General features: G+C 36.8%; 1 protein-coding gene and 1 non-coding gene across 3 annotated transcripts in view; both read left to right on the plus strand.

Moving 5' to 3' along the window:
* KLHL1 (kelch like family member 1) overlaps positions 1-26557 on the plus strand; it is a 525596-nt gene that overhangs the window by 495041 nt on the left and 3998 nt on the right. For both annotated transcript variants that reach the window (XM_055426442.2, XM_088842848.1), the window contains 2 exons: positions 6559-6771; positions 24036-24207. In XM_055426442.2, coding sequence (XP_055282417.2) covers positions 6559-6771; positions 24036-24207 — 385 coding nt within the window. The remainder of the gene's footprint in view (positions 1-6558; positions 6772-24035; positions 24208-26557) is intronic.
* On the plus strand, positions 24501-24572 carry TRNAS-GGA (transfer RNA serine (anticodon GGA)). The gene has a single exon. It is a non-coding gene; the product is annotated as a tRNA-Ser (tRNA).

Below are 26557 nucleotides of genomic sequence, written 5' to 3' on the forward strand. Positions count from 1 at the left end.
TCCTGTCCATCACCAACTCCAGGAGTTTACTCAAATTCATGTCCATCCAGTCGGTGATGCCATCCAGCCATCTCATTCTCTCTCGTTCCCGTCTCCTCCCACCCCCAATCCTTCCTAGCATCAGACTCTTTTCCAGTGAGTCAACTCATCGCATGAGGTGGCCAAAGTATTGGAGCTTCAGCTTTAGCATCAGTCCTTCCAATGAACACCCAGGATCGATCTCCTTTAGAATGGACTGGTTGGATGTCCTTGCAGTCCAAGGGACTCTCAAGAGTCTTCTCCAGCACCAGAGTTCAAAAGCATCAATTCTTCGGTGATCAGCTTTCTTCACAGTCCAACTCTCACATCCATAAATGACCATGAGAAAAACCATAGCCTTGACTAGACAAAACTTTGTTGGCAAAGTAATGTCTCTGCTTTTTAATATACTATCTAGGTTGGTCATAAATTTCCTTCCAAGGAGTAAGCGTCTTTTAATTTCCTGGCTGCAATCAGCATCTGCAGTGATTTTGGAGCCCAGAAAAATAAAGTCTGACACTGTTTCCACTGTTTCCCCATCTTTTTCCCATGAAGTGATGGGACCAGATGCCATGATCTTTGTTTTCTGAATGTTGAGTTTCAAGCCAACCTTTTCACTCTCCTCTTTCACTTTCATCAAGAGGCTTTTGAGTTCCTCTTCACTTTCTGCCATAAGGGTGGTGTCATCTGCATATCTGAGGTTATTGATATTTCTCCCGGCAATCTTGATTCCAGCTTGTGCTTCTTCCAGCCCAGCGTTCCTCATGATGTATTCTGCATATAAGTTAAATAATCAGGGTGACAATATACAACCTTGATGTACTCCTTTTCCTATTTGGAACCAGTCTGTTGTTCCATGTCCAGTTCTGACTGTTGCTTCCTGACCTGCATACAGGTTTCTCAAGGGGCAGGTCAGGTGGTCTGGTATTCCCATCTCTTTCAGAATGTTCCACAGTTTATTGTGATCCACACAGTCAAAGGCTTTGGCATAGTCAATGAAGCAGAAATAGATGTTTTTCTGGAACTCTCTTGCTTTCTCCATGATCCAGCGGATGTTGGCAATCTGATCTCTGGTGCCTCTGCCTTTTCTAAAACCTGCTTGAACATCTGGGAGTTCATGGTTCACATACTGCTGAAGCCTAGCTTGGAGAATTTTGAGCATGACTTAACTATCGTGTGAGATGAGTGCAATTGTGTGGTAGTTTGAGCATTCTTTGGCATTGCCTTTCTTTGGGATTGGAATGAAGACTGACCTCTTCCAGTCCTGTGGCCACTGCTGAGTTTTCTAAATCTGCTGGCATATTGAGTGCAGAACTTTCACAGCATCATCTTTCAGGATTTGAAATAGCTCAATTGGAATTCCATCACCTCCACTAGCTTTTTTCGTAGTGATGCTCTCTAAGGCCCACTTGACTTCACATTCCAAGATGTCTGGCTCCAAGTGAATGATCACGCCATCGTGATTATCTTCATCTTGAAGATTTTTTTTGTACAGTTCTTCTTTGTATTCTTGCCACCTCTTCTTAATATCTTCTGCTTCTGTTAAGTCCATACCATTTCTGTCCTTATTGAGCCCATCTTTGCATGAAATGTTCCCTTGATATCTCTAATTTTCTTGAAGAGATCTCTTGTTTTTCCTATTCTGTTCTTTTCCTCTTTTCTTTGCATTGATCGCTGAGGAAGGCTTTCTTATCTCTCCTTGCTCTTCTTTGGAACTCTGCATTCAGATGCTTATATCTTTCCTTTTCCCCTTTGCTTTTCGCTTCTCTTCTTTTCACAGCTATTTGTAAGGCCTCCTCAGACAGCCATTTTGCTTTTTTGCATTTCTTTTCCATGGGGATGGTCTTGGTCCCTGTCTCCTGTACAATGTCACGAACCTCCGTCCAGAGTTCATCAGGCAGTCTATCTATCAGATCTAGATCGTTAAATCTATTTCTCACTTCCACTGTATAAGGGATTTGATTTAGGTCATATCTGAATGGTCTAGTGGTTTCCCCTACTTTCTTCAATCTAAGTCTGAATTTGGCAATAAGAAGTTCATGATCTGAGCCACAGTCAGCTCCTGGTCTTGTTTTTGCTAACTGTATGGAGCTTCTCCTTCTTTGGCTGCAAAGAATATAATCAATCTGATTTCAATGTTGACCATCTGGTGATGTCCATGTGTAGAGTCTTCTCTTGTGTTGTACAAAGAGGGTGTTTGCTATGACCAGCGCGTTCTCTTGGCAAAACTCTATTAGTCTTTGCCCTGCTTCATTTCGTTCTCCAAGGCCAAATTTGCCCGTTACTCCAGGTTTTTCTTTTTTTTTTTTATTTTTTATTGGAGGAAAATTATTTTACAATATTATACTGGTTGGTTTTGCCATACATTGAAATGAATTCGCCCCGGGTTTGCATAAGTTCCCCCTCCTGAACCCTTCTCCCACCTCCCTCCTCCCTTTATCCTCCCTTTAGGTCATCCCCACATGCCAGCCCCGAGCATCCTATAACATGCATCGACCCTGAACAGGTGATTTGTTTCACATATGACAACATACGTGTTTCAATGCCATTCTCCCAAATCATCCCACCCTCACCCTCTCCCATAGAGTCCCAAAGACTGATCCATACATCTGTGTCTCTTTTGCTGTCTCGTATACAGGTTTATCATTTGCATCTTTCTAAATTCCATATATATGCGTTAGTATGCTGTATTGGTGTTTTTCTTTCTGGCTTACTTCACTCTGTATAATAGGCTCCAGTTTCATCCACCTCATTAGAACTGATTCAAATGTATTCTTTTTAATGGCTGAATAATACTCCATTGTGTATATGTACCAAAGCTTTCTTATCCATTCATCTGCAGATGGACATCTAGGTTGCTTCCATGTCCTGGCTATTATAAACAGTGCTGCAATCAACATTGGAGTACATGTGTCTCTTTCAATTCTGGTTTCCTCGGTGTGTATGCCCAGGAGTGCAATTGCTGGATCATATGGCAGTTCTATTTCCAGTTTTTTGAGGAATCTCCACACTGTTCTCCATAGTGGCTCTACTAGTTTGCATTCCCACCAACAGTGTAAGAGGGTTCCTTTCTCTCCACATCCTCTCCAGCATTTATTGCATGTAGACTTTTGGATAGCAGCCATTCTGACAGGTGTGAAATGGTATCTCATTGTGGTTTTGATTTGCATCTCTCTGATTATGAGGGATGTTGAGCATTTTTTCATGTGTTTATTAGCCATCTTTATGTCTTCTTTGGAGAAATGTCTGTTTAGTTCTTTGGCCCATTTTTTGATTGGGTCATTTATTTTTCTGGAATTGAGCTGCAGGAGCTGCTTGTATGTTTTGGAGATTAATCCTTTATCAGTTGCTTCATTTGCTATTATTTTCTCCCATTCTGAAGGCTGTCTTTTCACCTTGCTTATAGTTTCCTTTGCTGTGCAGAAGCTTTTGATTTTAATTAGGTCCCATTTGTTTATTTTTGCTTTTATTTCCAATATTCTGGGAGGTGGGTCATGGAGGATCCTGCTGTGATTTATGTCGGAGAGTGTTTTGCCTATGTTCTCCTCTAGGAGTTTTATAGTTTCTGGTTTTACATTTAGCTCTCTAATCCATTTTGAGTTTATTTTGGTGTATGGTGTTAGGAAGTGTTCTAGTTTCATTCTTTTACAAGTGGCTGACCAGTTTTCCCAGCACCAGTTGTTAAAGAGACTGTCTTTTCTCCATTTTATATTCTTGCCTCCTTTGTCAAAGATGAGGTGTCCATAGGTGCGTGGATTTATCTATGGGCTTTCTATTTTGTTCCATTGATCTATATTTCTGTCTTTATGCCAGTACCATACTGTCTTGATGACTGTGGCTTTGTAGTAGAGCCTGATGTCCGGCAGGTTAATTCCCCCAGTTCCATTTTTCTTCCTCAAGATTGCTTTGGCTATTTGAGGTTTTTTGTGTTTCCATACAAATTGTGAGATTATTTGTTCTAGTTCTGTGAAAAATATCGTTGGTAGCTTGATAGGGATTGCATTGAATGTATAAATTACTTTGGGTAGTATACTCATTTTTACAATATTTATTCTTCCAATCCATGAGCATGGTATATTTCTCCATCTATTAGTGTCCTCTTTGATTGCTTTCAGTAGTGTTTTATAGTTTTCTATGTACAAGTCTTTTGTTTCCTTAGGTAGATATATTCCTAAGTATTTAATTCTTTTCGTTGCAACAGTGAATGGAATAGTTTCCTTAATTTCTCTTTCTATTTTCTCATTATTAGTGTATAGGAATGCAAGGGATTTCTGTGTGTTGATTTTATATCCTGCAACGTTACTGTAATCATTGATTAGCTCTAGTAGTTTTCTGGTAGAGTCTTTAGGGTTTTCTGTGTAGAGGATCATGTCGTCAGCGAACAGTGAAAGTTTTACTTCTTCTTTTCCAATTTGTATTCCTTTTATGTCTTTTTCTGCTCTGATTGCTGTAGCCAAAACTTCCATAACTATGTTGAAGAGTAGTGGTGAGAGTGGGCACCCTTGTCTTGTTCCTGACTTTAGGGGAAATGCTTTCAGTTTTTCACCATTGAGGATAATGTTTGCTGTGGGTTTGTCATATATAGCTTTTATTATGTTGAGGTATGTCCCTTCTATTCCCACTTTCTGGAGGGTTTTTATCATAGATGGATGTTGAATTTTGTCAAAGGCTTTCTCTGCATCTATTGAGATAATCATATGATTTTTATGTTTCAGTTTGTTAATGTGGTGTATTACGTTGATTGATTTGCGGATATTGAAGTTCTTGACTTCCTACTTTTGCATTCAAAGAAGCATAAACATCTTTTTAAAATTCTCCAGGATTTAAAATAAATTTAAACATCACGTTTTAGACTTAGAAAGGATATTAGAGGATGAACTTTTTAAATCTATGACTTAAAAATATTTTATAGACTAAGTAATGTATTTTTATGCATTTTCTTTATTAGAAAATACAAAGTATGGTATTGAGTCTATTTATCAATATTATTCATAATGTTAACTAGTAAAGCAAATATTTCATGACACCTAATCTTATTTAAACATAATCAAGCCACAACACTTTTCCACTCAAAATCGTCTTATAACTTCCTCTTTCACTTAGGGTCGATGACTATTTGTTTAAGAGAATAGACAAAATCTAAACACTTGTGTGATGTCCCTGTACCTGAACCCATCAGCCCATCTGCCACCCTGCCCATAATCTCTGCTCCTGCTGCTCTGGCCTCTGCTTCCCTTGAAACTTTGTACTCATCTGTTTGAATGTGAAAGTGTTAGTTGCTCAGTCATGTTCTACTCTTTATGACAACATGGACTGCCAGCCTCCTCTGTTTAGCTGGCTTCAAATTTTCTCCTCCTAGAAGTTCCTGCACTCACCTCCAACCACTACCATTCTCATGAAATTCTTGGACAAACTTCATCTTCCCAATGAGACCTTTTCTGGTGTTTAAAATTGTGACCACATTTCAATTGTAATTGATATTTACAGTTCTAACTCCCATTTCCACCAGTTTCACTCCTGATCTGACTTTCCTGCTCTATGACAACAGTGTGTATTCTGGCTGTACACCCTCTAGTAGAATTGAGTGCAGGGAATTTTCTTCTTGTTTTGTTCATGGATACATTCACAAGATTTTGGATGTTGTGTGACATATACTAGGCCTTCAAAATTATGTGCTGAATAAATGGGTAAATAAATAAATACAACTGTATCTTAATGTGATGCAATCTTCATGACTAGGATCAAATAAGCAAAAATTATTTTTATTAGGAATAGATGATGTATTTCTACTTTTGTATTTATGAATGTATTTTAAGTAAAATTTATGCTGTAATATTTATTTTCCTGGGTTCCAATCATAACTCTAAGTAATTGAATAGCAAAATAAGTGCATCAAGTAAGCTTCATCCATATTTACTCAGGTTAATATTGTTCTAGTCTTTTTTCCTATAACATATTTTCTATCCAGGTAACACATTAGCTATAGTGTAGACACTGATTAAGTAAGATAGTATGACAATATGTGTATAGATTATTTCACTTATTTAGTGTTCTAAACTATGAATACAGAGCACAAGAAGCAAGCATGATCTACATACTGGAAAAATCAATTGCTGAACAGCAAGTAAAATAATTGAGTTTTTTTCTGATTATCCTCATTTTCAAGAAAAATTGAAGAAGACAAATATCTTATTATTTTAAGAATAGACATTCTTTGACATTTCTTAAAATAATATATTAAGATGATTTAATTACATATGTAAAAACAGTTTTAATCTAATATTCTAGAAATAGTAGAGGTTAGAAAGCTATAGTAGTTTGAATTTCATCTAGTATATAATATGTTAGAATCACAGGAACTTCAGGTATAGGAAATTAGTTATAGAGTAACTTTAACAAAAATTTTCATGCGAAGTAACATTTTTAACACATTGGAGACTCAGGTTGTGATTGAAATTTTATTTTTCAAGGAATTTTCCTTTCCTCCATTTGTTGTATAGACTGAAATATTAAATCATGTTTTCTCAATTGTGTTTTTAGGTTGTATTCAGTTGGCGGTCGTGATGGAAGCTCCTGTTTGAGTTCAATGGAATATTATGATCCTCACACAAATAAGTGGAATATGTGTGCTCCAATGTGTAAACGGAGAGGGGGTGTTGGAGTGGCCACATGTGATGGTTTCCTTTATGCAGTTGGAGGTCATGATGCTCCTGCTTCAAACCACTGTTCTCGGCTACTAGACTATGTAGAAAGGTGAGAACCCAATACATGGTTAAAATGAAAGACAGAATGTGAATTACATTGATACCTGATGCAATTGACCATATCAACAAATTATGCCCAATCTGCCTAAGCTAAGAAAGTTAATTCAACTCCTAGAGCTGTTTCATTAGTCTCTTTCTGTCTCCTTTTCTCTCTTTCTCTTGCTTGTGTATCACACAAACACACACTATACTATCTTATTTTTTCTTTCCTCATCCTGACTCTTTCCCTCTTCTTTCTTTCTTTCCTACCTTTTCAACTAATATTTTTTGAAACCTTACAATTTTCTCCACATAATCCTAAACTAATCTTTAAACGTCTCAAAATATATTTTAGAAGTTCATAAAAAATAAAGCTCTATTTTTTAATGTATGAATGCTTGTTAATTTTTATTAAAAATTGAGTATTTCATTTATTTGTTTTATTCTTCCTGTCTTATTGGTTCTACTAGTCACTTCAAATTTGCAAAGATGAATTATGAGCTTTGTTTAATGCCATACCTTTCGCAATATAAGACAGATTTATTAGAACTGTATACTCTATAATCTTAAAGTATACAACAGAAATATAGATCCTCTTTTAACTCTTCCAAAAAATGGCAGGTGCACAGAGTTTGGAATGAAAAGTTACCTTGGCTTCAGTCTTGGTCCAACAATGGACACACTTCTGGCATGATTATAACAAAGTTCTCTTTCATAGCTGCACATCACTTAGCACTATTATGTCATGTGCAGTAAGAATTAGAGAGACTTTTAGTGATATTTATATTTTCAACTGTACATGGAAGGACAGACTGGTTCCAAATCAGGAAAGGAGTACGTCAAGGCTGTATATTGTCACCCTGGTTATTTAACTGATATGAAGAGTATATCATGAGAAATGCTGGGCTGGATGAAGCACAAGCTGGAGTCAAGATTACCAGGAGAAATATCAATAACCTCAGATATCCAGATTACAGCACCCTTATTGTAGAAAGTGAAGAAGAACTGTCTCTTGATGAAAGTGAAAGGGTAGAGTGAAAAAGTTGGCTTAGCTCAACATTCAGAAAACTAAGATCGTGGCATATGGTCCCATCACTTCATGGCAAATAGATGGGGAAACAATGGAAATAGTGACAGACTTTATCTTCTTGGGCTCCAAAATCATTGCAGATGGTGACTGCAACCATGAAATTAAAAGACGCTTGCTCCTTGGAAGAAAAGTTATGACCAACCTAGACAGCTTATTAAAAAGCAGACTTTTGCCAATAAAAGTCCATCTAGTCAAAGCTTTTTTTTTCCCCAGTAGTCGTGTATGGATGTGAGAGTTGGACTATAAAGAAACTGAGCACCGAAGAACTTATTTTGTTGAACTGTGGTGTTGGAGAAGACTCTCGAGACTCCCTTGGACTGCATGGAGATACAACTAGTCCATTCTAAAGGAAATCAGTCCTGAATATTCATTAGAAGAACTGATGCCGAAGCTGAAACTCCAATACTTTGGCCACCTGATGTGAAGATCTGACATTTGAAAATACTCTGATGCTGGGAAAGATTGAAGGCTGGAGGAGAAGGGGATGACAGAGAACGAGATGGTTGGATGGCATCACCGACTCAATGGGAATGAGTTTGAGTAAACTCCAGGAGTTGGTGATGGAAAAGGAACCCTGGCATGCAGTCCATGGGGTCTCAAAGAGTCAGACACTACTGAGCAACTGAACTGATTACATAAGGAAACACGTTGATATCTGAAGAAGTGAGATTAGTGAATATTGAAATTATTTTTTTTATCAGCTGGAATAGGATAACTAATTCTACAGTAATGAATAACTTCAAAGCTCTTTTTCTTGTTCATGCCATATATCCATGAGAGCCATGATTTCATTACTCTGGTACTCAGAATGAGATATAAGATATAATACGAGCACCTGTTGTTTTCAATGTCAGAAGGAAAAAGCCAGAGAATAGTATTACATTGTTCATCCATTCATAAAGATTCAACCTTCAAGTATTAAAAATATAATTTTCCTTTATTCATACTTTGTTGACAACTCAATCTCATGCCCACTGAAATTTTCAGAGTGTGGGAAGACATTATCTGACTTTGTACCTGGGAGACGAACAAGAGATGTCTGGCATGTCATACTGATGACCATAGAAATTTTCCTGTTAATATTAGGAGACCAAATACTTTATATTTATGTCTGCTAGTAGAATAGACAGTGAGAGAAGGGGGTTCTCTCTCATTTATGATTTTTTTTTCTAAAAATACATGAGCATTTTTACTGATAATAAAGTCATTGGAAAGAGATAGTTTCTAGCGAACAGGCTCTGTTCAAACTTGAGGTACTTCTTGGATAAAATACAGGAACATGTCTAACAATATTGTTACTCTATGAAATGAACTGTAGATATATATATATATATACATATATATAAAGAATGGCGTTAAGCTCACCATAGTTTAATTCCACCGTTATCTTATCCAGTGAAATTAGGAACTATAGGTACTATAGTGAGGATGGTGGCCAGAGTACAAATTAATAGATGTATACTTTTATACACACAAACATATAATCATTTATTTTAAAATACTGCCAACAGAATGGCAAGTTATTCACATTTCCCTCTGTTAAATTCTTGGGAAAAAATGACAAAGAAGAGGAATATGACAAGCCTCTGAATTTCACAGCAAATATCTTATATATAAATGCCACTAATTAAATGATATTTCATACACATCCTCTTTCCTAAGTTTACTCTCTAATGTATTAAAATGATGTTTGTGAACAGAGGCATAAATAATTCAGTCTAGGAATACATTTATAATGCAAAATTGTATTTAAATAAGCATAGTTATTTTAAGTTATAGGAGTACAGTAAGGATGAATAGCTTAAGTAATGCAGAAGCACACAGCACCATCATTATTCTTATCTGAGCTCATACTATGTGTCAGGTTGATAACATTTTTGCACTTTTTATGAGATATATTCTATATTGATGATTTAACATGTAAATCGTCAATAAATCAGGATACATAATGCTGCCCTGGTAGAATTACTTTGCACATATAATGTAAGGAATGTTTCTTAGTGTATAACCATAGGCAAACAAATCATTAAGAATAGCAGGTAGTGTAAATGCTGTTTTATAGATAAATAAATAGGTACACAGACCAAAATTGTTTTACAATGATTTCTTATAGAAGTGTGTATGTGTGCATGCTCACTTGTATCCAACTCTTCATGACCCCATGGACTATAGCCCACCAGGCTGCTCTGTCCATGGGATTTTCCAGGCAAAAACTACTGGAGTGGGTTGCCATTTCATTCTCTACTTATAAAAATGTAAATACATTATAAACTAGTAAAGTACAGCTATATAACATCTATCAAAAATTGTAGAATTGGGCTTTCTTAAATGCAGGGAACCTTGGTATATCAAAGCAGAACAGAAAAGAAAGCAGGGACTGAGTAAGAACAGGGAATCTAGAATAGTTAATGGAAGAGTAAAATCTAACGTTGCAGACAAGTCTTACTCTAGTGAGAATGTCTTAGTGAACAAAATCAGTGTCCAAAAATGCACTAAGTTCTAGCAGAATTTAGACTCAGAAAGTACAATTCATTAGAAAGAGCCCATTCATCCATTTACTTATTCAATAAATAATGCTCTGTGTGTACTTTTCACTGTACTAGATAGATCTTAAAATGGTTTAGAATAAAGAGATAAGGAAATGAATACATAGAACTTTAAGATCACAAACAAGTCTGGAAATCAGGCAAAGGATCAGAAAATATGCTCAAAGACATCAGTACCATTGCTGGCTAATAGGAGATCAGGACCATCTTTGTCCTTTAATCTGCATATCAGTAACGAAACTTAATAGGAAAGGGGTGCCAAGATCAAAGGAACTTCCTAAACTCGCCTTTGTAATATCCACTTTGTTTCCTCCAATCTTTTCCCCTTAGAGTAGCCAGAGGAATATTTTCATGATGCAGACTTGGCCTGGAAGTGTGATGGGGTTTTCATTTGTTTCAATTGTATCAACATAATAAAAAATTATTTGTTTTACAACAATTTTCCCACTAAAATAGATTCTATGTGCTGGTCACGATTATCTTGTCTATGCCTATATTCTTCCACTTGGCTCAATTCCTGGCACTGATTAAGCACTCAACAAATATGTATTGAGTCATTAGACAATAAGTAAAAAAAAAAAAAAAAAGACCCTCAAATTTCTCCAAGGAAAAATCTCATGAGATATACTGTAAATAGGTAGTCAGAAAGATAGACAGATTTTAAAAGAAATGGATGAATGGCTGTTTGGATGGACTGATGGAAAGATATGTAGATCAATTTTGACTTTGTATTTCTCTATTTGCATGTGAATAGCCATTTCCATCATCATAAACTGAGGATTCTTGATTTATATATATTTTAGACATACTTTTAATAGAAAGTTTTTGATGGGACAAAAATATTAAGAATTATTCATGAATTAGTTGAAAATTATATCGTACTTCATCAAACACTATTCACAGTGCTCTCAATTTTTGACATATTGCTTATAATAAATATACAACTTTTGTTCAAAATCTACCAAACTCTACTACGGTCATAACAGAAAAATAATGTAAAATAACAGTGTGCTATATGATTAGTCATGCCCGACTCTTCGTGACTCCATGTACTGTAGCCTGCCTGGTTCTTCTGTCCATGGGAATTCATTACTGTCACCATGTGTGCATGCTAAGTCACTTCAGTTGTGTCCAACTCTGTGCGACCCCATGGACTGTAGCCCACCCAGTTCTTCTGTCCATGGGATTCTCCAGGCAATAATACTGAAGTGGGTTGCTATGCCCTCTTCCAGGGTATCTTCCAGACCCAGGGATCAAGCCTTTGTCTCTTATATCTAACCTGCACTGACAGGTGGGTTCTTTACCACTTGTGATCTGGAAACTGGCATCTTATGACTCGATTTTTTATCATCTTTAGATCTTTGTTAAAAAATAAAATAACACGATTTGCTGTCTTTACATGTAGTATAAATATATTATCCATTTAATTAAATAATTCTTTTAAAAGTACCATAAATATTAACATATAAAGCCAGGTTCGAATTTTGAATTCTTTCATTTCTCCTGATTTCTCATTGCAACCTTTTGGTTTTGATATGATCCAAGAATTTCTGAACACTGAAGACAGATGATAAAGGAGAGACTTATTTTAATTTTAATTATGGATGCTTAGTTATACTGAGGCTTATATGGTGTATTCATATATTAATTCCTATTATGTATATATATATATATATATGTGTGTGTGTGTGATCCCAATTTTTTTACAAAAATGTAATTACTTGAATTGTTTAAGGTTAAAATGTTAGGTAGACACTTTTGCACTTTTTAATAAGTATTAATGCTTATTCTCCTTAAGATATTATTGTTCAAGCCAGTCAAATGAGTATAGTATGAAAAGACTAACTGGGTTTTTTTGCCATCGCTTTTCTATTATTGGGAATGTATAATCTTTGCTATTTCTTTGATAGCTAATTATGTTCAAGTTCTTATAGAAATATATACAGTAGATGGAGATCCTCCTACATAAAAACAGGGGCCCTACTTTATATGTAGGTGCAATAATTATTAACCTAGGCCATAGCTATACTAATTTATGTTTGTGATTAGATATTTGCCTCAATGGTTTGTGAGGCCAGTGTTATCTTTGGAGTGAAAAGATGGACACAGGGAGTGGCAGATTAATCTGCTCTCTTAGGATATTATGCCTAGAATGCTGACTTTGAAGGTATACATACATGAAAATATGAAATGTGATGTCTTATAGAGATGGAAGGATATCAAACTTGGTATCAAACTGTAAAATTTATTTTCATGTTGAGACAACTATTTAAAATGCATAATTTGTTCTCACAACACTAGTAATAATTTTCTGTTATATGAGCAGAGAAAATAAATTATTGATGCATAAAAGAATCTATTTCTTCTTAGTTTCGAACTGCTAAAGGTTTTTGTTTTAAAAGTTATATTTTACTAACATTCAGATTACCTAGGAATACTATATGTTCTGTTTATTGACAATAGCTTAAATAATTTTTAAAACTCTAATGATAAAACTGCACCAGAGAGGAGTAGAGTTATTTCTCAGATCCTTACTTTCTCTGGTTCAGTTAACCTCCCCTCAGCTTGAAAGGAATTGATTTAGTTCATACCTGGATGGCCTAGTGGTTTTCCCTACTTTCTTAAATTTAAGTATGAATTATGCAATAAGAAGTTAATGATTTTAGCTCCTGGTCTTTTTTTTTTTTACTGACTGTATAGAGCTTCTCCTTGTTCAACTGCAAAGAATAAAACCAATCTGACTTCAGTATTGACCATCTGGTGACATCAATGCACAAAGTCATGTTTTGTGTTGTTGAAAGAGGATGTTGGCTATGACCAGTGCATTCTCTTTGCAATACTCTGTTAGCCTTTGCCCTGCTTCATTCTGTACTCCAAGGTCAAATGTGCCTGTTACTCCAGGTATCTCTTGACTTTCTACTTTTGCATTTCAATCCCCTATGATGAAAAGGACATCTTTCTTTTTGGTATTAGTTCTAGAAGACCTTGTAGGTCTTCCATAGATCATTCAATCAAATCCCTTATGATTATGCAATGAAACTGACAAATGGATTCAAGGGATTAGATCGGATAGAGTGAGTGAAGAACTGTGGACAGAGGTTCATAACATTGTACAGGAGGCAGTGATCAAAAGCATCCTCAAGAAAAAGAAATGCAAAAAGATAAAAGGTTGTCTGAGGAGGTCTTACAAAAAGCTGAGAAATGAAAAGAAGCAAAAGGCAAGGAGAAAAGAAAGATATACCCATCTGAATGCAGAGTTCCAAAGAACAGTACGGAGAGATAAGAAAGCTTTCTTAAGTAAACAATACTAAGAAAAGGAGGAAAGCAATATAATGGGAAAACTAGAGATTTCTTTAAGAAATAAAAGAGTCTTTATTTCCCTATTAAGAAAATTAGAGATACCATGGGAAAATTTCATGCAAAGATGAGCAAAATAAAGGACAGAAAAGGTAGGGAGCTAACAGAAGCAGAAGATTTTAAGAAGAGGTAGCAAGAATACACTGAAGAACTAGAGAAGGAAAGGTCTTATGAACAACCACGATGGTGTGGTCACTCACCTAGAGCCAGACATCTTGGAGAATGAAGTCAAGTGGGTCTTAAGAAGCATTACTACAAACAAAACTAGTGAAGGTGATAGAATTCCAGTTAAGCTATTTCAAATCCTAAAAGATGATGCTGTGAAAGTGTTTCAATCACTATGCCAACAAACTTGGAAAACTCAGCAGGGGCCACAGGATTGGAAAAGGTCAGTTTTCATTCCAGCCCCAAAGAAGGGCAATGTCAAACAATGCTGAAACTACTGCATAATTGCACTGCTTTCACATGTTCTCAAGGTAATGTTCAAAATCCTTCAAGCAAAATTTCAACAGTATGGGAATCGAGAACTTCCAGACGTGTCAGTTCATTTCAGTTCAGTCGCTCAGTCATTTCCAACTTTTTGCAACCCCATGGACTGCAGCACTCCAGGCCTCCCTTTCCATCACCAACTTCTGGAGCTTATTCAAACTCATGTCCATTGAATCGGTGATGCCATCCAACCACCTCATCTTCTGTCATCCCCTTCTCCTCCCATCTTCAATATTTCCCAGCATCAGGATATTTTCAAATGAGTCAGTTCTTTGTATCAGGTGGCCATAAAGAAGGCTGAACACAAGGGAACCCTCTAACACTGTTGGTGGGAATACAAACTAGTACAGCCACTATAGAGACCAGTGTGGAGATTCCTTTAAAAAACTGTAAATAGAACTGCCATACAACCCAGAAATCCCACTGCTGGGCATACACACCGAGAAAACCAGAATTGAAGGAGACACGTGTACCCCAGTGTTCATTGCAGCACTGTTTACAATAGCCAGGACATGAAAGCAACCTAGATGTCCATCGGCAGACGAATGGATAAGAAAGCTGTGGTACATATACACAATGGAGTATTACTCAGCAATTAAAAAGAATGTACATGAATCATTTCTAATGAGGTGGATGAAACTGGAGCCTATTATACAGAGTGAAGTCAGAAAGAAAAATACCAATACAGTATATTAATGCATATATATGTAATTTAGAAAGATGGTAACGATAGCTCTATAAGTTAGACAGCAAAAGAGACACAGATGTAAAGAAAAGACTTTTGGATTCTGTGGGAGAAGGTGAGGGTGGGATGATTTGAGAGAATAGCATTGAAATATGTATATTATCTTATATGAAATAGGTCACTGATACAGGTTTGATGCATGAGACAGGGTGCTCAGGGCTGGTGCATTGAGATGACCCTGAGGAGTGGGATGGGAGGTGGGATGGGGGTTCAGGATGGGGAACACATGTACACCCATGACTGATCCATGTCAATGTGTGGCAAAAACTACTACAATATTTTAAAGTAATTAGCCTCCAATTAAGATAAATAATTTTTTAAAAAGGAGGCTGAGCACAGAAGAATTGATGCTTTCAAACTGTGGGGCTCTCTTGAGAACCTCTTGGACAGCAAGGAGAGCAAATCAGTCAATCTTAAGGAAATCAACCATGAATACTCATTGGAAGGACTGATGCTGAAGCTGAAGCTCCAGTACTTTGGCTACCTGATGGGAAGAGCTGACTCACTGGAAAAGACCCTGATGCTGAGAAAGATTGAGGTCAGAAGGCGAACTGGGCAGCAGAAGATGAGATGTTTGGATGGCATCATCGACTCATTAGACGTGAGTTTGAGCAAATTCCAGGAGATAGTAAAGAACAAGGAAGCCTGGCATGCCACCATCCATGGGATGGCAAAGTCAGACAGGACTGAGTGGCTGAATCACAACAACCTTGAAGAGCAGATGTAGTGGAATATGAAGGTGAAAATTAGAATGTTAGTCACTTGGTCGTGTCTGAGTCATTGCAACCCTATAGACTATAATTTATCAGGCTCCTCTGTCCATGGAAATCTCCAAGCAAGAATACCGGAATGGGTAGCCAGTCCCTTTTACAGGGGATCTTCCCTACCCATGGATCAAACCCAGCTCTTCTGCGCTGCAGGCAGATTCTTTTCTATTTGAGAATATGACCTAAATCAAAATAGATTTTTTCTTACACCTTCATTGAAAAGATGAAATCAATTTAACTTTAAAAAATATTTTTGTATAAAAATAAGCAAAAAATGTTGAAATAGGGAGCAGACATCTAATTGTATTGCCCATTAAGAATATGATATATTTTTATCTTCAAATCATGTAGTAACAATGCTTGAAAAAGTAATGATATCACAAATTTTTCAATAGGGCTTTTCGATGAGAAACTAACTTTTGTTCTGTGGCTATCATGCCTTCAGCAAGTTTTCATTTCACAGCCAATTTTAGCCACTATATACTGATGCATCTCTTGCCTGTGGGCTATAAACTTTAATAGAGTCCCTGATACAAAGCTCACATTCTGACCATGAAGGCCAAGGTGAGATGTAGGAAAAGCAGACAGCTAAACACATAAAAACAGTTCCCCTGCTTGTTTTTTCTTTTATTTTCTATAAACAGGGAACCTAAGGCAAAAAAAATGCTTAGAAGAAAATTTTGTCAAAAACATGAACTGATAAAGAGAAAGTTCACTGTTCATAATAGTCAGAAAGTGCTTATACTTCTGTGGGTCTTCTCCTAAGCTACCAAAGACTTTTTTTTTGTTTTTTTTTCTTCTTTTGAAGGGTAACAATTATGTGTAGCACCAGGCTGAGAGGTAGATCCATGGACTTCTATAAACAGAAAAATCGATTTTGATTCATTAATGTGAAAGCAATGATAAACATTATTGGATAATTTTAAATTTGTGTGATTAAATCATAAATATCTAGTGGAAAGAAAAAGTGTGTCAGAGGGAGTAGGGTTAGGACTCAGTTTTTGTCTTGGCTTGGTTTGATTTTCCAGCTCAATATGTTTAAATACCATACAGTTGCCTGATGCAAATGAAAAGATTGCTATTGAACACTTACCAATCCCTGAGAACAGATATACCTAATTCAAAGTTCTGGATCTTCCAGGAGAATACACTAAATATTTAAAATTTTCCTTAGAAATTTTGTAAAATAAGAAAAGAATGATGCCTGTTTCTAAGCATAGGACATTGTTTCTAAATTTTACCTAAATATAAGATGTACTCAGTTCAATTCTCTTGAGTTCAGTTCAGTTCAGTCACTCAGTCATGTCTGACTCCTTGCAACCCCATGGACTTCAGTACGCTAGGCTTCCCTGTCCATCACCAGCTTCTGCAGGTTATTCAAACTCATGTCCATTGAGTCGGTGATGCCATCCAACCACCTCATCCTCTATCATCCCCTTCTCTTCCCACCTTCAATATTTCCCAGCATCAGGATCTTTTCAAATGAGTCAATTCTTTACATCAGGTGGCCAAAGTATTACAGTTTCAGCTTCAACATCAGGCTTTCCAATGTATATTCAGGAATGATTTCCTTTAGGATGGACTGGTTAGATATCCATGCAATCCAAATACTCTCAAGTGTCTTCTCCAACACCACAGTTCAAAACCATCAATTCTTCAGTGCTCAGCTTTCTTTATAGTCCAACTCTTTTGAGTGAACTCCTGGAGTTGGTGATGGACAGGGAGGCCTGGCGTGCTATGACTCATGGGGTCGCAAAGAGTCGGACTGAACTTACAGCCATACATGACTACTGGAAAAACCATATCTTTGACTAGATAGACCTTTGTTGGCAAAGTAATGTCTCTGCCTTTTAATATGCTATCTAGGTTGGTCATAACTTTTCTTCCCAGGATCAAGTGTCCTTTAATTTCATGGCTTCAGTCACTATCTGCAGTGATTTTGGATCTTCAAAAAATAAATTCTGTCACTGTTTACATTGTTTCCCCATCTATTTGCCATGAAGTGATGGGACCAGATTCCATGATCTTAGTTTTCTGAATGTTGAGTTTTAAGCCAAATTTTCCACTCTCCTCTTTAACTTTCCTCAAAAGGCTCATTAGCTCTTCTTCGTTTTCTGCCATAAGGGTGGTGTCATCTGCATATCTGAGGTTATTGATATTTCTCCCAGCAATCTTGATTCCAGCTTGTGCTTCATGAAGCCCAGCATTTCTCATGGTGTACTCTGCATATAAGTTAACTAAACATGGTGACAATATACAGCCTTGATGTACTCCTTTCCCAATTTGGAACCAGTCTACTGTTCCATGTCCAGTTCTAATTGTTGCTTCTTGGTCTGCATTCAGATTTCTCAAGAGGCAGGTCAGGTGGTCTGGTACTCCCATCTCTTTAAGAATTTTCCACAATTTGTCGTGACCCACCCAGGCAAAGGCTTTTGCATAGTCAATAAAGCAGAAGTAGATGTTTTTCTGGACCTCTCTCACTGTTTTGATGATCCAATGGGTGTTGGCAATTTGATCTCTAGTGCCTCTGACTTTTCTAAAGCCAGCTTGAATGTCTGGAAGTTCACCGTTCACATACTATTGAAGCCTGGCTTGGAGAATTTTAAACATTACTTTGCTAGCGGGTGAGATGAGTACAACTTTGTGGTGGTTTGAGCATTCTTTGGCATTGCCTTTCTTTGGGATTGGAATGAAAACTGACATTTACCAGTCCTGGGGCCACTGCTGAGTTTTCCAAATTTGCTGGCATTTTGAGTGCAACACTTTCACAGCATCACCCTTTGGGATTTGAAATAGCTCAAGTGGGATTCCATCACCTCCACTAGCTTTGTTTGTATTGATGCTTTCTAAGACCCAATTCACTTCACATTCCAGGATGTCTGGCTCTAGGTGAGTGATCACACCATCGTGGTTATCTGGGTTATGAAGATCTTTTTTGTACAGTTCTTCTGTGTACTATTGCCACCTCTTCTTAATATCTTCTACTTCTGTTAGGCCCATACCATTTCTGTCCTTTATTGTGCCCATTGTGGCATGATATATTCCCTTGGTATCTCTAAATTTCTTGAGGAGCTCTCTAGTCTTTCCCATTCTATTGTTTTCCTCTCTTTGCATTGCTCACTGAGGAAGTCTTTCTTATCTCTCCTTGGTATTTTTTGGAACTCTGCATTCATCTTTCCTTTTTTTCCTTTGTTTTTGACTTCTCTTCTTTCCACAGCTATTTGTAAGGCCTCCTCAAACAACTATTTTGCCTTTTGCACTTTTTCTTGGAGATGGTCTTGATCACTTCCTCCTATGCAATGTCACTAACCTCCGTCCATAGTTCATCAGGCAATCTATCTATCAGATCTAGTCCCTTAAATCTATTTCTCACTTCTACTGTATAATCATAAGGGATTTGATTTAGCTCATATCTAAATGGCCTAATGGTTTTCCCTACTTCCTTTAGTTTAAGTCTCAATTTGGCAATAAGGAGTTCATGGTCTGAGCCACAGACAGCTCCCGGTCTTGCTTTTGCTGGCTCTATAGAGCTTCTTCATCTTTGGCTGAAAATAATATAATCAATCTGATTTTGGCATTGACCATCTGGCGATGTCCATGTGTAGAGTCTTCTCGTGTTGATTTTAAAGGGTGTTTGCAATGACCAGTGTGTTTTTTTGAAAAAACTCTGTTAGCCTTTGTCCTGCTTCATTCTGTACTTTAAGGACAAATTTGCCTATTACTCCAGGTATTTCTTGACTTCCCACTTTTCCATTCCAACCTCCTACAATGAAAAGGACATCTTTTTTGTGTGTTAATTCTAGAAGGTCTAGTAGGTCTTCATAGAATCATTCAACTTCAGCTTCTTCAGCATTACTGTTCAGGCATAGACTTGGATTACTATGATATTGAATAGTATGCCTTGGAAACAAACCGAGATCAATCTGTTGTTTTTGAGATTGAATCCAAGTATTGCATTTCAGGCTCTTTTATTGACTATGAGGGCTACTCCATTTCTTCTAAGGGATTCTTGTCCAGAGTAGTAGATTTAATGGTCATCTAAGTTAAATTCATCCATTCTTCTCCATTTTAGTTCACTGATTCCGAAAATGTTTATGGTCACTCTTCCTATCTCCTGTTTGACCACTTCCAATTTGCCTTGATTCATGGATCTAACATTCAAAGTTCCTATTCAATTGCTCTTTACAGCATCAGACTTTACTTCCATCACCAGGCACATCCACAACTGGGTGTTTTCTCTGCCTTGGCTCTGTCTCTCCATTCTTTCTGGGGTCATTTTTCCACTGACCCCCAGTAGCATACTGGGCAGCTACTGACCTGGGGAGTTCATCTTTCAGTGTTCCATCTTTTTTCCTATTCATACTGTTCTTGGGGTTCTCGAGACAAGGATACTGAAGTGGTTTGCTATTCCCTTCTCCAGTGGACTAAGTCCTGTCAGAACTCTCCACCATGACCCATCCACCCTGGGTGGCCCTATGTGGCTTGGCTCACAGCCTCATGGAGCTAGACAAGGCCATGACCCATGTTATCAAATTGGTTAGTTTCCTGTGATTGTGGTTTTCATTCTCTCTGCCCTCTGATGGAGGATCGGAGACAATGGAAGCTTCCTGAAGGGAAGACTGACTGAGGAGGAAACTGGGTCTTGTTCTGATGGGCAGGGAAATGCTCATTAAGTCTTTAATCCAATTTTTCTGTTGATGGGCCTGTGTGTGTTCCCTCCCTGTTATTTGACCTCAGGCCAAACTATGGTGGAGGTAATGAAGATAATGGCGACCTCCTTCAAAAGGTCCCATGCACGCACTGCTGCAGTCAGTGCCCCCAACCTTGCAGCAGGACACCACCAGCCCACGCCTCCACCGGAGACTCCTGGACACTCAGGGGTGTGTCTGGGTCAGTCTCTTGTGGGGTCACTGCTCCTTTCTCCTGGGTCCTGGTGCACTCAAGGTTTTGTGTGTGCCCTCCAAGAGTCTGTTTCCCCAGTCCTGTGTAAGTTCTGATGGCTCTATGGTGGGATTAATGGCGACCAAGAGGGCTTACACCGTATCCAGGTCTACTGCACCCAGAGACCCTACCCTGGCAGCAATCCACTGCTGACCTGTACCTCCGCAGGAGACACTCAAACCCAGCTCTGTCTCAGTCTCTGTGGGGTCTCTAGGTCCTGGTGCACACAAGGTTTGTCTGAGCCCTCTGTATAGTCCATGGAATTCTCTAGGCCAAAACACTGGAGTCGGTAGCCTTTCCCTTCTTTTCTAGATCTCTGAATCTTCCCAACACAAGGATCGAATCCAGGTCTTCCGCATTACTGGTGAATTCTTTACCAGCTGAGCCACAAGGGAAGCCCTGTACTTGTGTTTTCTTAATTTTCCTGTGGTATTAGTGTATGAGAATGTCTTCATTATTTGAGCTTTACTTAAAATTTCAGAAGTTTTCAGAAATGCATTTATTATACTTTAGTGCAATTAGTGTTAGATTTTGTCTCAGTTTTTCTCCCTTTCTGCAAAGTAATCAACAAAGTCTGTTGTGTACAAAAAAAAAAATCCTATAGAGCTGAATAACAAAATCATATGGGGACTGAAATAGGACTTCAGAGAAAGCTATTTAAGTGACACAATTGTTACAAAAGGCAGACTGGCTTCTATTGGAGAAAGAATAAAATATAAAAGATGTTCACATTTCACTAAAATTAAGGTGTATTCTAGATTCTTCCTTTAAAAGTTATCTTCACTACAAAATCTTCCTGGCAAAAAGTAAACAAGATTAAAAACTCACTTGTATTCATTATCCAGCTTCAATCACCATCATTGATTTGCCATTTTTGCTTCATCCTTTCACCTTTACAGTATTTTTTTCCTGAAGTATTTTAAAGTACTTCTTAAACATGTCATTTTAGCTCAAAACATTTCTGAATTCATCCCAGAAACAATGAAATATTATCACAACTTTACTTTTACAGCTTAATGCAATGTCGTTATTGTAATTAATACAAATTTAAATAATCTCTTATTAAAATCTGATACTCAGAATTAAAATTTCCAAAATGTTTTAAGCATCTTTTAATAGTTGTTCTGTAAACTGGAATCCAAGTAAGTTTCACTCAGTTTATTTTGTTATTTTTTTTCCTTTTATCTCTGTAATTATTTTTCTTTTTTAAAAAAATTTATTTTGATTGGAGGCTGATTACTTTACATTATTGTTTTGTTTTTGCATACACTGACATGAATCTGCCACAGGTGTACATGTGTTCCTCATCTTGAACACCCCATTCACCTCCCTCCCCATACCATCCCTCTGGGTCATCCCAGTGCACCAGCCCTGAGCATCCTATATCATGCATCGAACCTGGACTGGCGATTCATTTCACCTATGATCATATACATGTTTCAATGCCATTCTCCCAAATCATCCCACCCTTGCCCTCTCCCATGGAGTCCAAAAGACTATTCTATACATTTGTGTCTCTTTTGTTGTCTCGTATACACGGTTATCGTTATCATTTTTCTAAATTCCATATATATGCGTTAGTATACTGTATTGGTGTTATATTTTAAAGCAGCATTTAATTTATAACAGCTACTTCTTTCTAGTTATTCATTTTATTACTTTTTTTTCTTGAAAAATTGTCAAGTTATCTGTAAAATGTTTTACTTTGTGGATTGTACAATTTGATTCCTCTTGGTGTTTTTCCTTTTTTCCTGTTTTTATGTTTATATATTTCAAAACGTTCATGGTAGAAATGTAAATATCTTAAAAATTTTGCTGGCATAGATTGCTTATTTGTGTTTGTGTCTATGTGTGCCTGTGTCTATTTGTGACATTTTACATTTATTAACTATAACATGTAAGATTACTTTTGTTATTTGCCTGACAGCTTATGCTTTAATACGGTTCTGGTTTTGCAGGCATTCAACCACTCTCTCATTTCACATATATTACCTTGGCTGTCACAACTTCTCCAACCATGGTGTGTAAATGCATGTAATGTCCTGGGTGAAATATTCTCTGAAATATAAAGTCCAGATCCTTGGGGTCTTCCAAGTCATTTCTTTTGTAACAACCTTCTTTATTTTCAATAAATTACAGGGTTTTTTGTTTGTTTGTTTTGTTTTGTTGCCTGTTTATGTTTGTTTCTTTTGTTTGTCTGTTTTGGGGATCTGTAGGTTGAAAATTTCAAAACAAGATTGGAGTAGAAAAACAAACTAGGAATATATTTGTGTATATGTTATATGTTTGTAACAAAAGTAAAAATAAAGAACTTCCATCCATTCTTCTTTTACATTTACTTACTCTACTGGGTTATTACTAGATGTTTTTGTATCTGAACCTATAACTGTAGGTTAAAAGCAAAGAAGTGTTTTAACCATTCCTTCTAAATTGAAGCAAAGCACGCTAACCAAGGAATTCTTCATGGTTTTACCACCCAGCCTATAAAATATTTGTATTTAATATATGGTAATCAGGTTATCTGAAAATTTAATATTTTGTTAAAATTTAAAAATAATAACTTGGACCCTCTGCTTCAATTTCTTGATTTACCAATTTCTCCCTTCAAGTGAATCCCAAGTAACTGTCACTGAAACATAGTTCTGTTCATGTTGTAATTGTTTCCTCAAGTTTCAGGTTTACTTATTTTTCAATTGAAGAAACATGAAATACTTTCATACTCTTGGAATCAAGTAATGTATTAGCTGATCAAATATCACCTTTTAAATAATGCTTCTTCTTATACCTTTGATCGTAAACACACTACACACCTAGTTTTGTCAAAGCTGTCCATGCACTTTTTTTCTTTTTTTTAGCACTTGTGTTCTTTTGTGCAAATATTCTCTTTTTTTTCTAGCAAATTTAGGATAGACTTTCAGACCTTGTTTAAAGAAGATTTCAAAAGTGAATTATTTTATAATTCTCCCAGATTTTTAACCATTACTTCTGTTTCATGACCATAGCACTTTGTTTGTACTCTCTTGAAAGAAACTCATTCCACTGTAGAAAATATTTATTTTCATATCTGTCTTTCTTGGGAAAAATAATGATATTCACTTTTGTGAAATGACTCTGCATCCATCTAGTTAAGAGTCTAGCTATATTTTTAAAATACCTTAAACAATAGAAAGCCTGACTTTGTGGATATTGGCTCTGGAATATCTGTTCAAATAATTGAATTTTTAGGAAAAAAGCTAAGTTTTCTTTTCCATGGCTTGTTTTGAAAAAGCATCATTAATATCTAATAGTCAAGTTGAATGTGATTAGAATTTTTTATATCCTATCATCCTTTTATTTTAGGTATGATCCCAAAACAGACACATGGACTATGGTGGCTCCTTTGAGTATGCCCAGAGATGCTGTTGGAGTCTGTCTCCTTGGTGACAGATTATACGCTGTTGGTGGCTATGATGGCCAGACATATCTCAACACTATGGAATCCTATGATCCACAAACTAATGAATGGACCCAGGTAAGACTGTTGCAAGCATAAGTTACTTCACAAATAAGAATTTTTTTTTCATTTACTTCCTGTGGTGGAGACGTGTATATTCAACAGTGTATTTAGTTGAATTACTCTGAACTAAAAGTGACTGGCTTTTGCTAATTTTCATGTTCATTTTATAAAAAAAGTTTATTAAATCATATACTTTTGTGTACTTTTGTATTGTGTATTCTATACTTCAATAAAATTTATATTAGAAAGTGGAATTTATGCTTCAGTGGGATTTCCATTTTATTGTAAGTCATACCAAGGGACTTACTTCCCTGGTGGCTCAGAGGTTAAAGCATCTGCCTGGAATGCAGGAGACCCGGGTTCAATCCCTGGGTTGGGAAGATCCTCTGGAGAAGGAAATGGCAACCCACTCCAGTACTCTTGCCTGGAGAATACCATGGAGGAAAGAACATGGTAGGCTACAGTTCATGGGGTTGCAAAGAGTCAGACACGACTGAGTGACTTCATGACAACCAAGGGACAGGGACTGAATTTTAATCAACTGAAACAAAAAATAAAACGGGAATATATTTGTTCACAAAAATTTAACTTTGCTTGGTTTCAGAGATAAAAAAAAAATTAAGTGGATAGAAGCTTGTAGAAATTAGCTTTCTGCTTCCCATTTTTTGCTTGACTATCTTTGTTAGGTTCCTTGCTACCTATGGCAGAAAGAATATTCCATGGGATGGTGCTGCTGGAAACTCCAAATGATACTATTCACAGCCATAATCATAAAACAAAAGAACTTTGTTCAAAAAGGTCCCCAGAACAAATAGCAAAGAGGCATGAATGGTCTGTTGCATAATGCATTCATTCCTGGCTGAACACCTTGATCAAGAAGATTGAGAAAAGTAACTGGCTGATCTTAGTTTAACCTTCAACTATACACAACAATTAGAGATTCAGGATCAGGTTCAGAGAAGCTTCCAATCCAGTCAAACATCTGGAAAATGTGTGTTGGGGTGTGTGTGATCACTGGGGAAACATAAGGGTTCAGTTCAGTTCAGTCGCTCAGTCGTGTCCGACTCTCTGCGACTCCATGAATCACAGCACGCCAGGCCTCCCTGTCCATCACCAACTCCCAGAGTTCACTCAAACTCATGTCCACAGAGTCGGTGATGCCATCCAGCCATCTCATTCTCTGTCGTCCCCTTCTCCTCCCGCCCCCAACCTTTCCCAGCATCAGAGTCTTATGGTGGAAAATACCTTATACTTACAGTTACTATAGACTTGCTTGTAATGAAGGGAATGGGTATGTTTTCAGGCTTTTGTTTTAATACTCAATTTTTCTCAACTTTCATTTTTTTTCTTTCCAAATCTCTCAATATATTTTATGTCTCTCCTTTATCAGAAACTTAAAATCAAGAAACAGTTCAAACAAACCATTTTTCCACCAATGGGTCCATTTAAATTGCAAAGTCTTACTTAGTTGAAGCAGAATAATAACCTTGTCTCCTTGCATTCCTTAATATATAGAGGGCTTTATTTTTGATCACAGAGATTGACTAAAATTTATATGAAGAACTTGAACATTGATTGAAGTAAATTTTTAAAAGAAATTCTTACTTTTAAAGATACATAACTTCTTTTGATGATATGTGTTCAGCTACAATATTAAATAGACTGATTTGGAAGTACAAAATCAAACTCATCATGGTCATGCCTGGTTGCTCAGATGGTAAAGTGTCTGTCTGCAATGCAGGAGAACCGGGTTTGGCCCCTGGGTAGGAAATGGCAGCCCACTCCAGTATTCTTGCCTGGAAAATCCCATGGACAGCGGAGCCTGGTAGGCTACTGTCCATGGGATCGCAAAGAGTCAGACACGACTGAGCGACTTCACTCACTTTCACTATGACTCTTACTCTTCCCTTAAGGGAAATTCTTTGATTTCAATGAAGATAGATGCATTTGACAAAGGAGGAAGAAAACAGGTAGAATAGAGGAAAGACCAGTATAAATTTGGAGAACTAGGTTTTGTGATTTTCTGTGTTTAACTTTAATTGTGAAAAAGTAGTGTTCTTTTTCCAGGGAGAAGAAAACATATAATAAGCTATAATTATTGCACTGAGAATTTAGAAGATATATTTTAACTCCTTACATTCCCAAGTTCCTAGTTTTACAAAGGGAGCAATGCATAAATTATTTTTGATTTGCTAAGGAAGTACAAATTCAATGTTACATATCTTAAATGAACTACTTTTACAAATGAATATTAAATAAAGGAGGCTTATGGGCATATAAGTGATATAATATTTTCATTACATATTTATAATAATGAGCCATTATGCTTATCATTTCTCTAAAATTGAAGTCAGAATAATGCAGG

The sequence above is a fragment of the Moschus berezovskii genome, chromosome 13 (genome assembly GCF_049115385.1).
Source record: "Moschus berezovskii isolate FMDL1 chromosome 13, NW_MosBer_1.0, whole genome shotgun sequence".
Lineage (NCBI taxonomy): Eukaryota > Metazoa > Chordata > Mammalia > Artiodactyla > Moschidae > Moschus > Moschus berezovskii.